The sequence below is a fragment of the Aphidius gifuensis genome, linkage group LG1 (assembly GCF_014905175.1).
Source record: "Aphidius gifuensis isolate YNYX2018 linkage group LG1, ASM1490517v1, whole genome shotgun sequence".
NCBI lineage: Eukaryota > Metazoa > Arthropoda > Insecta > Hymenoptera > Braconidae > Aphidius > Aphidius gifuensis.
The window spans coordinates 24200417-24215180 of NC_057788.1; the positions used below are offsets into that span (position 1 = coordinate 24200417).

At 25.5% G+C, this 14764-nt stretch overlaps 2 protein-coding genes across 6 annotated transcripts in view; one reads left to right on the forward strand and one right to left on the reverse strand.

Moving 5' to 3' along the window:
* LOC122856233 overlaps window positions 1-14764 on the forward strand; it is a 35121-nt gene that overhangs the window by 10563 nt on the left and 9794 nt on the right. Inside the window, exons 2-3 of the mRNA XM_044157928.1 lie at window positions 7543-7634; window positions 7709-7781. Coding sequence (XP_044013863.1) covers window positions 7543-7634; window positions 7709-7781 — 165 coding nt within the window. The remainder of the gene's footprint in view (window positions 1-7542; window positions 7635-7708; window positions 7782-14764) is intronic.
* Window positions 6208-14764, reverse strand: part of LOC122856020 (RNA-binding protein Musashi homolog Rbp6-like) — an 88303-nt gene continuing 79746 nt past the window's right edge. For 4 of the 5 annotated variants that reach the window (XM_044157786.1, XM_044157813.1, XM_044157796.1 and 1 more), the window contains 2 exons: window positions 7012-7252; window positions 6236-6882 (listed from right to left, as the gene is read on the reverse strand). In XM_044157786.1, coding sequence (XP_044013721.1) covers window positions 6427-6882; window positions 7012-7252 — 697 coding nt within the window. In that variant the 3' untranslated portion in view covers window positions 6236-6426. Of the gene's footprint in view, window positions 6883-7011; window positions 7253-14764 lie in introns of all 5 variants that reach the window. The other variant, XM_044157776.1, reaches the window with a different exon arrangement.

Here is a 14764-nt window from a genome sequence, read left to right on the forward strand (position 1 = left end):
CGGGTTTATTATTAATATTATTATTACTATTATTATTATTTTTCATGATTTATTTATGTTTTATATGAAACGTATGAAAAACATTTCATATATGATAATATACGTGTAGGTCCCATGTCCAAAGTGCATCGAAAAATTACTAGATCATTTTTTATAAATTTTTTTTAATAACGATAATTATTTATTTTTTTGTTGTCTAAATTTTTTTTTTCTTTTTTTGTTTAAGACAATTGAACTCTCCATTTAATGAATATTTTTTTCAAAATATTTAATACAAAGATCAACAGATTTTTTTAGTGATTAATTTAAAAAAAAAAAAAATTACAGCAAAGATCAACACAATAAAAAAAATATCTAAAATATTATTTTCACAATATTTTTAAATTTAAATTGCATGCCAAATGTATATATGTAAAAAAAAAAAAAATTAATAAAAGCAAATATTAATAATAATTCAAATTATTTCATTTTACACATGCAATAAATTACAAAAAAATGTGATAAAATATTATTTTTTATTTAATAAACATCTGGCACTTTTTTTCTGGATATTTTATCAGCATATTTTTATCGTTTTACACATACGTTTGCAGTCATATATATAATATTATTATAAATCTAACCCATCTACAAATCAATGAGGAATTTAAATAAAGTAAAGAAAAATGTGCCAACAAATTGAACGAATAAAAGATATAGGTGTTTTTTTTTTTTTTAAATTGCATTACTATTTTACTTTCAAAAATTTATCTTTTGAAAGTGTATGAATCCATTTTATTATTCTACCCTCATCATTAGTGTCTTTTTTTTTTTATTTTCCACAATTTTCTATATTGTTTTTGAAAACAGAAAAAGACACTACGTGAGTGATGAATAAAATTTAAAAAAAAAAATGGAAATAGTCTTTTTTTTTTTTTTTACAAGGAATCATGGGATAATTGTTTTAAAAGCCATTCTACTTTAATTTACAAAATAAAAAAACAATAGAACAAATTACAAGTTTTTAAAAGAGAATATATAAAACGCTTACCTGATGGATGATGGTGATGACCATTCAACACAAAGTAATTGTAGTTCTTCTTGCCATCAGGCATCCACAACTCATTGTTTTTTTTTTTTTTTTTTTTCAATATCCAATTGTTTAGAAAATTTCTTCTTTTAATAATTTATATTATTATTTATAATGTCGAAGAATGGTTAAGGCACTCGGGTATGAAGAATCAAAAGGATCATGTATTTTTATATCAACATTACTAGAGTCTACTTATTACCTGTAAGCATTCATATTTGTAGAGCAATATTAATATTACATCTATTTTTATTACACACACACACACACACACATGATAAACTATAAATTATTATTTTTTTTTAATAAAAAAATAAAATGCAATTTAATATGTTAGATATATTAAATAAAAAAAAATAAATAAATAAAAAATATTAAGAATTAAAAATTTTAAATTATTTTTGTTACATTATTTTTTTTTATTTTATTATTATTATTATTATTTTTCAATCAGTTATATAAGTGCCAGAGTTTAGCTAATGCATGCTCTACACAATATTTTTTCTGGTATTTATTTTTTAACTTAAATTATCACTTAGTATAAAAAATAAAAGAAAAATTTGAAAAAAAAAAAATATAAAAATTAAATGAAAAATTCAATGTCATGTTACTTGGTTGATTGAATATAAATTAATAAATTTTTTTTATAAATAATTAGAAGTCATTAAAAACTTATGTGTTATATAATAATAAAATATAATTAAAAAAAAATTAAATTACAAATTTAATTAAAAAAAAAAAAAACAACAACCAACCAGGGAACGACATGAAACGAGTTTTCTGGAAAATAGACAACTGGGGCCCTAACTCGAGCTAATTATCAACTCATTATTAATAAGCCAATTAGCTCCGACTTTGGCCCGGAGATATCTCTACTTTAAAAGAATAAAACAAACAAAAACCAACAAAAACTAAATAATAATAATAATAATAAATTAATGGACACAGGCTTATTACGTTGCAAACAAAAGATGAAAAAAAAAAACATAAAAAAATAATCAAAAATACTGTAAAATATATTATTAAAGAGTTAGATCTATAAATCAACTAATTACAGAAATAATTTTTTCATTTTTATAAGGAAAAAAACAAAAAAAAAAGATGATACAAGGGATAATACACAAAGAGGTTATAGCTACAAGTTGTAAACGACTACTTTATTGGCAATTTCACTAGGCATCGATCTAAACTAAAAGTTTATTTATTTATATTTTTTAAATAACTATTATTTAATTTAATTTTTATTTTGTTGTGTTTGAAGATATTATATATATAGAGTCGCGTGTATGTTTATTTGATTTTCATCAAATTTTTTTTTATCTTTTTTTTTTTTTTCTATTGTCTTTCAGTTCAGAAAAGAAAATTAAACAATAGAAAAAAAAGAAGACAAATTAATTTGATTATTAAAAAAAAAAAAAAAAAGAATAGTGTTGATAATATTTATATTTATTCTCAATATAATTTTATCTTAGTCTGTTTACCACTGCTCGTAATATTAAAATTGAATTTAAAAAATAAATAAATGTTTTATGGGAAGAGAAAACAGAAAAAAAAAAAAAAAAACGGAAGAAAAGCTTATAGCTTACAATAAGGGATATAATGGGGTCGAGGGTAAGGGATGAAATTTGTGTATATGATGGAAGCACGAAGAAAGTGGAGGAGTTTGGTCTTCGATCCTTTGGTGGTGTCCCAAAGTAAACCGACGCGCGCAATAACCGGGGAAATGATGCCTAGCCATTTCCCTTTTGGCAATGCTCACGAGATACAAGTGTATATTTGAACGATCGATCCGTGGACGAACAGACTAAGATAGAAAATTTTCAGAGAATCACAAAACCAACTAAAACCCATGTACATATATGTACAACTCAACTTCTTAAACATGTCTTTTCGTTTTTTTTCATTTCATATTTGATTTTTTATTTTTTTTTTTTCTGCTTGTACACACAAATACACCAGTCAGCCAAAAAAAAAAAAGCTTGTGAATGTTCATTCGTTTTTTTTTTTTTTATTTATTTTTAGTCTAATTTATTTTATTTTTTTTCCAACTAGCTGATGGCCTACACGCGAAATTTGGGCGTGACGTTCGATGAATATTTAATGAAATTTAAATTATTTTTGTGTTTTTAAAAATATCACCATATTATTTTTGGGATTATTATTATTTTTTTTTTTTAATGTCTGCTGGTGTAAACAGATGTACAAAGACAGATAACAATTAATTTTTAATGATTAACAATGTGATGTGATTTTTTTTTATATATATAATACTTTACTACCCCCAAAATGATGTAGTTGGTTTCTGTAATGTATAATGATTTTTTTAAAAATATCTTTCGCCATTAATTTTAATTATTATGTTGATAATTATGACAATAATATTATCAATAACAATTATGATGCACAATCAGAAGAATAATAACAAACAGTCATTTCTTTTTTTTACATGATTTTGTGATTATCAATATTTGATGGCATCTTTGTTTCGCTTCTACACTTTTTTTTTTTTTTTTTTCATGGGATATGTAAGGGTGAAATATTAATTGATGTAAGTTAATGTACAATTTTTACAGGCTCGTCACACCGACATTTCAAATTGATTGGAAAAGGTATTTTTTAACTTGATCAAATAGTTTAGAAAACAAAAAAAAAATATAGATACAATAGAAAAAAAAAAAACAAAATTATTACGAGAATTATCAACCAGCATGCTTTATCTAATGAACATTATTATATACTTTTATAATTATAAATTAAGAAAATTGTTAGCATTATAAAAAAAAAAAAAAAAACTAAATATATATTTATCTAAACTACGCAATACTGTCGATCATTTGTATAAATTTCAAAATGGAGAGATACAAATCGTCTTTATTTTTTTAACTATTAATAATTTTTTTTTCTTTCATTCTGTAATTGTTGATAAATTAAATAATTTGTAGCTAATGAAAAAAGAAAATTTAGAAAAGTGTGTTTGTGTGTATCAGTAGTGTATCTGTCGAAAATTTTTTTTCTTGTCAATGTTTTTATTTATTTTTCCAATTTATTTTTCTCTTATCACCTTTGTTATTTTATTTTAGATTTTTCATTAAGTTTTAATTTGTAAACTATTTACGATCACTCGTACACGCGACTCACAACACATATAGACTCACATTCAATTTGTAATTGTGTTTCTCACTCTTGTCGGTCTTGCACTTAGCAACGACCATAAGTACGTATTTTTATTATTTTTTTTTTTTTATTAATAATAATGTTTAAGAATACGTGTTAATTATAAATTAATAATACTCATTGTGAGTAACAGTATGTTTGTTTTTTTTTTTTTTTTGTATTTTTGTTTTTTTTTTTTTCATTTAACTTATTACTAAATTTATATTGTATATCACTCGCACGTTTTTTTTTTTTTTATTCTTTCTTAACTTCAGTTTTTTTTATCACTAGAGATATTACTTGTCGTTTTATTTATCATTATTATTTATTTTTTTATTTTTTTGTTCATCGAGAAGAAAAGCATTGTCTTGTTCGAGCTTATTTTTTTAACCTCAGGTGTTTATACTCGATCATATTTTTATTACTATTGTTATCGTTATTATTATTGTTATTTTAATTATTATTATTATTTATAATTTATATAATATAGAATATTTATACTGTAATCGTATCGTAAGTTGCTTTTTTTTTATTTTTATAATTTATATTAAATTATAATTCACTTATTGCTCGAAATCCACATTTTCGATTATTCTCGATTGTTCGATTTGCCGGTAAATTTATTTTTCACTAAAACTCACAATTAATTTAATTTATTAAATTTTTTTTTTTTTAATTTTTTTTTATTTAGAAAAAAAATTTTACATGTAGAAATTTAAATTTTTCGGTAATTCGATCAACGAGATAAAATAACCTTACGTATTTTCCATCAAAGTATTTCAAAAAAAAAAAAAAAAAAAAAAAATTTTTTTAAATTTCATTTCAATGTTGGATTTTATTATTATAATTATATAAATTATGATTTATTTATTTATTTTTTTCGCACTCTCACATCAGCGTTGCTTTTTTTTTTTTTTTTTTTTTATTTTATTTTTAAATTAAATTATTTGAGTATTTTTATATTTTTTATATAATAGCTAGTCATGTTACTAACGTGCGAACCCGGCACACGTTAATTAATACAATAAGTTCTGATGAATCATCATGTGTTTTTTTTTTTTTTTTTACTTAAATTTCATTGTTATTATCAATTTTATTTTTCAATTAACGTAGTGTTATTAATTATTCAAGAATATTAATTATTTATTAATACAAATCGTAGCTAAATTCTTAAACGCGATGGAGAGCTGAGAAATATTGTCTTCCATTACTTGAAAAAAAATATAATATGCGCACTAGTTACACTTATAAATTAAGTATTGACAGCCCGTCGATATCCGCATTTACTATTATTATTTCTTTTTTTTTTTTTTTTAAATATCCTCCGTATTAAATTTATTTTTTTTATCCTTTCCCCAATGATATACTCTCACGACTTATAGAAAAAAAAAAATTAAAAAAAAAAAATTGAGACACAAAGGGGAAGAGAATGGAGTATTCAAAAGTATTGCTTTTTCCACTTGACTTATAAATTTTTTTTTTTTTTTAAATTAAAAGAAGATATTTAATCGAAATATTTAAGAAACAATAATTGCTACCTAATTTTGACGAATGTCTAAGATTATAAATAACCGAAAAGGAACAAAAAAAAAAAAAAGTGAATGATGAAAATGAAGTGCCGAGGGTATATTGAAAAAAATAAAAATAATGGCATTAAATAAAAATGAATATAATGATGGCGAAAATAACACGCAGCATGATTTCGTGCATGGATCCATTAATGGTACGATTTATGAAAGAAAAATGAATAAAGGACGGTTTTATGAGTGAAAGATGTCTATAAAGTACCGACGAAAACAAAAATAAATAAAATAAATATTCAGACTTGCAGGTTTTTTTTTTGTTTTTTCTGTTCATCGAGAATCACGCCTTTTTTTTTTTTCAAGTACCATAAATAATTGTGAATGTTGTTTTTCCTCATTGTCCGAAGAACTCTTTCATTTTTTCTTCAAATAATTCTTGTTAATTGATCAGGTTTGTTAAACCAGCTGCCGCTGCGACGCTGGCGCGTTCGGCATTGGATATGGTGCATATCTATATGCTGATAATGCTGGATAACTACTTGCGCTGATTTTACTGATACCAGCAGCATTTGTATTTAGAAGCCGGGTAGCAGCGTTGAGCAGCTGCTGCTTGCTGGTACCGTAAGTTTGTGCAGCAACAACTGCGCTGATGCTGCTACGGTAACCAGAATTGTATTGTAGCTAAACGCGTCCGTGCGCAATCGGGTCGTAAACTCTTTTACATAATTGTAATGCACCTGGTTGTACAGCTTCTTTTGGTTGAGCTTTTTTACATTCAACTTTTTTATTTTTAATTGTATGAAAATGTATTTCACAAACACGATCAACAACATCTTCATTTTCAAATGTAACAAAACCAAATCCACGATGTCTTTTTGTTTGTTGATCCATAAGCATAACTGTTTCTTCAACTTTACCAAATTGATTAAAATATGCTTTAACTTCATCACTACTTGTATCTTGACTAACACCACCAACAAATATTTTTTTTGTACGATTTGCTTGTTTTGCACGATTTTTTGGTGTTGCATGTTTTGGATCAATTTTTTTACCATCCAATGTATGAATTGGACATTTTAATACTTTATCCACACTTCCTGGCTCTGCAAACGTGATGAAGCCAAAACCTCTGCTTCGCTGGATAAATTTTCGCAAGTTAGCTTATAAATTTCTTCTATTCTTGGATACTTATATTATATAAATATATTTCTTGATATTAAATTTAATAACTTAAACTATATTTAAAGAAATAAAAAATTTACAAACCTGTGTTACTGGATCTTTCATGATTAATACATCTGTGACAGTGCCAAACATTCCAAAATATTCACGTAATTTTTCACTGCTTGTTTGCCAAGATAATCCACCGACAAATAATTTACCAGGTGCTGGATCACCACTATTTGGTGTACTTCTTCCTGAACTTTCTGAATGACTACCGTTGATCGGTACAAGGGCATTGTGAAAGTCGTGATCTATCGCGCCATTTGCTGCCTCCATGCCAACGCTGTAACACCAAATTAATTTTTTTTTATATTAGACAAAATATATATACATTTTTTTCTTCAATTAAAATAAACAATGATTTAGATTTTTATATTTAGTAAATTAATTTTAAAACACTGAAAAGTGCACTATTATCGATACTGTGTTATATATAAAGGAGGAGGGTTAATTATTTCAAATAATTCATTTTTTTTCTAAACTAAAACTATAGATAATTTTGTTATTAGATATTTATATTAACTATAAACAATCATTCAGTATATTTCATTTTTGACTATTTAAATTTTGTAGGTGATTCCAGTCATAGCAGTTCAATTGACTGGCTTAGCTATGATTGGTTATTGGACATATCATCGTTTATTTGTCACGACTATTGATGTGCAGTAAGATAATTTTTTACATGTAATTTATTTGATTAAATTAAAATTATGATATACAAAATAATGTATTTATTTAGGCTAGGATCACAAAGATGGGAAATGACATCAGATTCTGAATTTTTTGACCTTAGATATCCTCGTTCACTCAAGGTAACAAAAAATATACTTATAAATTAATTGAATTTAGTTTAACTTGTATTAATAATTGATATATGAGTCTTTTAATTATCGTTAGTATCATGTTTGTATTTAAAATAATTATAAGTGAATATAAAACTAGTAGGTGGATACCAAGTATTGATGGTGTTGAGGGCGCAATGTCAATGACACAAGAGACCGAGAATAATCAAATTATACTCTGTGTCACCAGTTAGACATTCTTTTCACATTGTCTATTTTATTTCCTAAATAATAAATTAAATTTTTCAAAAATCTATTCGATAAATACTGACAAATAAAAATACCTCATCAATATAAAAAATATTTAATGATATAAAAAAATAAATTCAATGAAAAACAAAAAATCCAAAAATAGCTCCTGTAAGCATTTTCAAGACGTTTTATAAAAAAAATATAAAAAAAAAACAAAAAAACATTGAAAGAAAAGGATGAGATAAAATAAGAAATGAAAAAAGAAAAATGTATATTTATAAAAAAAAGGTCCAAGTTAAAGTCTTTGAGACGGACTCTGTTGGGATAGTTGAGTTGCGCGCACACAGGGATAGTCATGAGGGTGAGAACGCGCAGCTGGTGGATCAATACCACCCTCTTTACCCAGTCCAAGATTTTATCCATGGAATGCCCACCCCCATGTATACACATAGACTAGAGAAACTCGAGTTACTGCCTCGTTGTCCGCTTGGGGGTGTCGCGTTCGCCCTCGTTTTCTCCACCACCACTCTTTTTTTTTTTTATTTTTTTCATACCTCAATTCTCCACCCAACCACCCAATAACTCCCCCATCATGCCACTAGCAAAACCGTGTGCTGACTGGGTGGTCTTTCACCCTCTCTTTAAAAATCTACACTGTATATATAAAAAAAAAAAAAAATACATACACACCACACACACATTTACAATATTTAGGTATATATATATTGCTTATACACTTGGCGCTCCCTCCGTTGCCAGGACATCGTCGTTGTAGTCGTCGTCGTCGACGGGGTTAATTTTAATAGTGGGGGAAATTGTTCTAGATGATGGCAACGGGGTGCGGAAGCGTCGTCGTCGTCAGCGAGAGACGCAGTGCTGTCGGAACGCTCGATCGGGTCGCTTATCGAAATTCACCATTACATTTATTTTCATAATAAATATTTTGAGCTTTTTTTCTTATCAGTACAATGAAAATAATTGTGAATAATAAAATATAAATTTATATTATTACTTTTTTTTTCCTTGATAATAAATAATTATTTTTATATTTTAAATTTTACAATTATTTATTTATTTATTTATTTTTTAAAGTATGAAAAAAAAATTAAATATTTATTGTGATTAAAAGAACAATTATATAAAAATATATAATACAAGGTATATTTGAGGATTTATTATAATGAAAAATAAAAGAAGATTATTTCATCAAATAAAACCTTAGTGTCGAGGATATTGTCCTGTCACAGCAGTACGTATTAATAAGTTACTGGTGTGATCGGACATTGTCCTGGATTCTTTGGTATATCATCAATATCATCATCACCATGATCATCATCATCAGCAGCAATGATCAAGAAATAATTACACCAAATAATAAATCTTAAATAAATTAATTTAATTAACATCATCAACCAACAATGAAGAAACAAATATTCTCAGTGATTTTTATATCAATTTTTTTGTGTGATAAAAAAAAAAAAAGCAAATAATAATGTCAATAATCCTGATAATAAAATACGGTGTTATCAGCGTTATTTTAATAATTTTGTTTCATGTTGAAAAAGAAAAATGTATAAATGGTTTCGCTATGTTCATTTTTTTTTTTTTTTTAAATTTTTTGTGTATGAGTGAGGAGATTTTGCAAGTATGCTCAAGGATTTTGAGAGGTGAAAAAAAAAAAAGAAGTAGACAATAAATAAGAGGGAGGTTTTATTTTTTTTTTTTTTTGGGTAAAAAGGAAACAAGTTAGGGAAACCACCACATCGCAAATATCTATCCCTGCGGCTAACTCGGAAAAGCACGACTTTCACCGAGTACACCGCGCTCCACCCACGTAAATTAAATAGATGAAATAATAGTGAAGGGGCGAATGTATGTGAGAGAAAGAGAAAAATATGAGATTGAGACTAATATATATATATTTAAAAGAGAAAGGGAGGAAAAACGAATGAAAGTATCCAACCCAAGCCGGCTGGTTAATGCTTGCAATGGGGTATAGTAATGAGGGTGAGCTTCATAAAAGTATGAAAAAAAAAACTGCATTTCCATGGATATATATTTATAGGTATATTTATATATTAATATATTTATATAACATGGGGATAATGTATAAATAAAGAGAATGGTGATGTTGAATAAAAAACCATGTTGACTTGAACGAGGTGAAACGTTTTACCGGTCGATGGGGGAGTAGCTTCCGGTCGATAGAGGCGCGGCGCTCAACCTCTACTTTAAACAGAAGGTCACTAAATTCAAGAAATAGATTCTAATTTAAAAGAAATAAATAATATACTATTGATAATGTTGATAATGATGATGGTGATGATGATTACGTAACTTTATTCATATGATAAACAAAAAGAAATGGAAAAAAAAAAAAATGTTTGTTCAGCAAATTTGTTTTTAAATTCAATTTTTTTTTTTCTATTTTATTTTTCATTTATAGAGTAAATTGAATTGGTGAAATTGAAATTATTGATTGAATAAAAAGTTTTGAAATGATGGGATTATCGATTTGTTGAAAATTTACTGCAGAGACACGTGCATAAAATAAATATTCGCACGCGACTCTCATTAAAAACAAAAAAAGTATATTATAACAAGACAATTTAATTTATTTATCAGTGATTAATCATTGTTTATTTATAATTATATTTTATTATTTTTAAATTTATAATAAAGAAAATTTGAATGGATTGTTATAAAGTGTGTTTATATATATATACATGTGAAAACGGAAATTTTCAATTCAAGTTGAAATGAAAACGGGCGAGGTCCCTGGATTTGTATGCGAAAGGGGTTGGTTGAAAGACCAGAAGGGGGGCAAATGGGAAATTCAACATAAGGGGTGGAAGAAGCTCAACCCTTAGTTAAGGGCACATACACCAGGTGGCAGCATCAAACAAAAAAGCACTGGGGTTGCCAACAAGACTTTATATATATATTTCAAGTGGATTGACATTGTTTTATTTAATTTTTTTTTCTTTTCTCTTTGAAATTTACATTGATGAAGATAACAATAAAAAGAAAAAAAAAATTGAAGATAGTGAGACATAATTTGCCGAAGATATTCCAATAAATGTGGAAATGAATTTGATAAAGAAAAATAATAAACGTGAGATTAATATATGTATAGAAAAAATAAAATGAATAGTATCACCTTAGATGTTTTGTAGATTGTAGTTTTTATATATAAAATATATTTCATAGGTTCTATTATGATTATTGATAAATAATAATAATTAAAATATCAATTAGTGTGTATGAAAAATTTGTAGAAAAATATAATATGTACCTAGATATATTATTTCATTAGTTTCACTGTTATATTTTCATGATTATAGTGTTTTTATTCATTTTTTTTATTTTTATCACACTTTTAAATGGATATATTTACGTGGTATTTTATTTTTGTATCTGTATTATTATTTTCTGGACTTATGATAACCTAATATTATTAACCTAATGTATATCTTTGTATATTTTTAGAGTAGTTATTTATATTTATTTGATATATACAATTTAAAAATAAAATTTAATCAATATATTAATATTCAATAGCTTGTAATTATTGTTGTTGCTTGAATAAATATTATAAAATAAAATACTATTATATATATTGTATGTTTTATTTTGCTTTGTTTAAATTTTATCACTTAAAAAATAATTTAATATATGAAAACTGAGAAAAAAAAAATAAATTAAATAACGACATTTACCTCTTGTCAATTCATTATAGTATTCACTAAAGTAAAATTTTAATTAAGCTCAACACACAGACGGGACGAAAATAAGCTCTTCTTTTTTTCTTCAAGTGAAGAAGGGACTCCATTAAAAAACATACTCAAACTAACCCCATCGACGAGCCTCTTTTTTTGAAAAGAATAAAAAGTTTTTATATATTTTTTTTCTTGTTCTTTTTTTTTTCTTTTCTTTTACCATTTACCCTAACTCCCCACGGGAAATAAAAAAACGTTTTTCAAGTATTCCTAAAAGAGATTATTGTCGCGAAATTGGATATAAAACACTTTGTTCAATTTTTTTCAGTAAATTTAACACTTGGAATAATAATAAATTAATAAATCAATAGGCAGAATGTTTAAAAAGATTTGAGCTATTTATAAAGATCAAAATTTATTTATTTATTTTTTTTTAATATTTGATAATCTGTATGATTAATAATACGGGATTACTTATAATTATAGCTTTGTAAATTAATTTAATTCAAGTTCAAATCCAATTTAAAGATATACATCCACAGAAGCCATTTAATTCAATATGTGAATTATAATTTTCACGTGTTAATTTAACAATGTCTTTATATAACATGGTAGAAATGTTATTCGATCAATACAAAAGGTACCAATCAATCCACAGGGGGTTGTCTTTACCCTCGACAGATGGCCAGCAAAAAAAAAAATAATAATAATAAAAAAGAAAACACTATGCTCCAATCCCGTCTAAATCCAACCGCACCCACGCAATCACATTTTTCTTTATCCATAAGCAAAATCAATCTAGATATTTTTATAATTAGTTGTGTGTTGTAATGTCTAGCTGGAGTCATTTATGTTAACGATAAAAACGATAATTAAAATTAGTTCAGTAATTTTGTATTTATATATAATATAAATAGATAGTCTTTGTATCAATCATTTTGCCTGCAAGAGTAAAGAGCTTTTTCTTATTATCAATTTCTTACAGTCGTTAGCTATGGTAGCTCACTATCAATTTCACGAAAGATTAAGTTTTTTTATTTATTATTATTACTTTAATTGTAATTAAATTATAAACAACAATCGTGTATTGAAATAATAAGTAAATTACAAAAATGCAAAGCAATGAAATTCCTTAAAAGTTGATAGACAATTTATTTGTCATTTTTTTTCAATGCTATATTTCATTTTGAAAGTTAAGTTAACACAAGGTTTGCAATTTACTGTGATACATTTAAACACAGTCATATCTAATGAGGTAATTGGTAATTTAATGATACACACAGTGGTTATATGGAGGGTAAACCTTGGATAGTAACAACGTCTGGTATTTGAACGGCATTTTGTACAAAATTCAAAGAACAAAAGAATCAACGGAATAATATCAAAAGTCGGTAGAGTAGGTTAAAAGAAATTTATATTTTTTTACCGATAGAAGAGTATTGTTACCGATAAAACTGTTTTGCCAACTGATGCTTGTATTTGAATTGTAGATACAAAAAAAAATATACAAAATCGATTAAATGTTGAAGTAATTATTGTATAGTCAAGATAATATTTTGGAATGTAATACTACAAGCACGAAATCTGGTGCACGGAAATTCCTTGATTCTGTGATTTGTCAGAAATTTATTAGTGGTAACTGAGCATTGACCTCTGTTCCGGAAATCAATGCTAATAATTTAGCATTTCATTGTTCGAATGTATTTTAAATTCATAGTTATTTAAAACCTTGATAACACAATCATGATTAACTGAACTAAATTTATTTCAAAACCTTCAGTTCTTTATTTGGAACGACTGGTTTACACTTAAGGTGTATTTTTCCAACAAATCTAATTATATATATATGTGAACTATTTATCAATAATTTCATTTTTTTTTTTTTTTACATAAATTAGTTGCAGAAAAAAAAAAAATGAATAAACTGAATTTTATTGCTTATTACTGCGTTGTAAAATAAAATAAAAAATAAATTTGAATAATCGATTTTAGAGCTAGCTATAAGAATTGGTATGAACAACTAACAACATATTATATAAAAGTAGAAAATTGCCGAATTTAAAAGTATACCCATTACTAGAGTAGTTTAAAAATCAATATTCAAGTTTAATTTTCTTTTTTTAACTACTGAATAATGAATAAAAAAAATTCAATTGATATCATGTCGATGCAGATGCAATTTTTTTTTTTATTTCCATAATATTACTTCAGGGAATATGCATGGATACATACATATTGTATAAGAGAAATTGAAATTCTGTTCAATCAATATTACATGATGATTTATATATAGAATTTTACTCTTGTTGGATATATTTAATTCAACATTATTCAGCTTTAATTTGATGTCTTGATTTTTGCATAATTAGTCATGGTATATACGTATTTAATAAATATAGATATTAATGTATGTATTCTCACTTTAATCTTTACTTTTCACAAAAAGAGTTTACATGAAATTTTTCCATCTTCAAAAGAATCATAGTGCAGACAAGATGAACGTTAAATCCCCAATGGAAAATACCAGTTTGGTAAAATGCTTTTTAGAGTATTCAGAATTTAACAAATCGAGAATTTCTGAATATTAATGCAAACAACTCACAAGGGAAAAAGCATCTCACGAGTTTTGAATGTCGACGTGGCAACTGTGGCGTGATAGAAACGTCGTGTTTTAACATTTTGTCTTTCACTCATTTTCAATGAAAATTTAAGGGGTAAAATACAATAGGGTTTAAATTTAGATTGTCATCTCTTTGTTTAATATTTGAATTCTTTTATATACTAAATAATTCGTGTGTATATATACACTTAAAAAATTTATTCAACATAATCTGATAAAAAAAAATATAGTCAAGTTAAATGGAATATTTTAATTAAAATTATATAGTGGCATAAGCAATGATAATTTTACCAATATATTAATTTTTTATATAGATATATATATGATTGAATAAGGTACTTGAAAATCTCGATGAATACTCGAGTATGTCTGACTTATCACGATGATCAGTCTCGTTCACTTTTAACCCCCTTATACTCTAA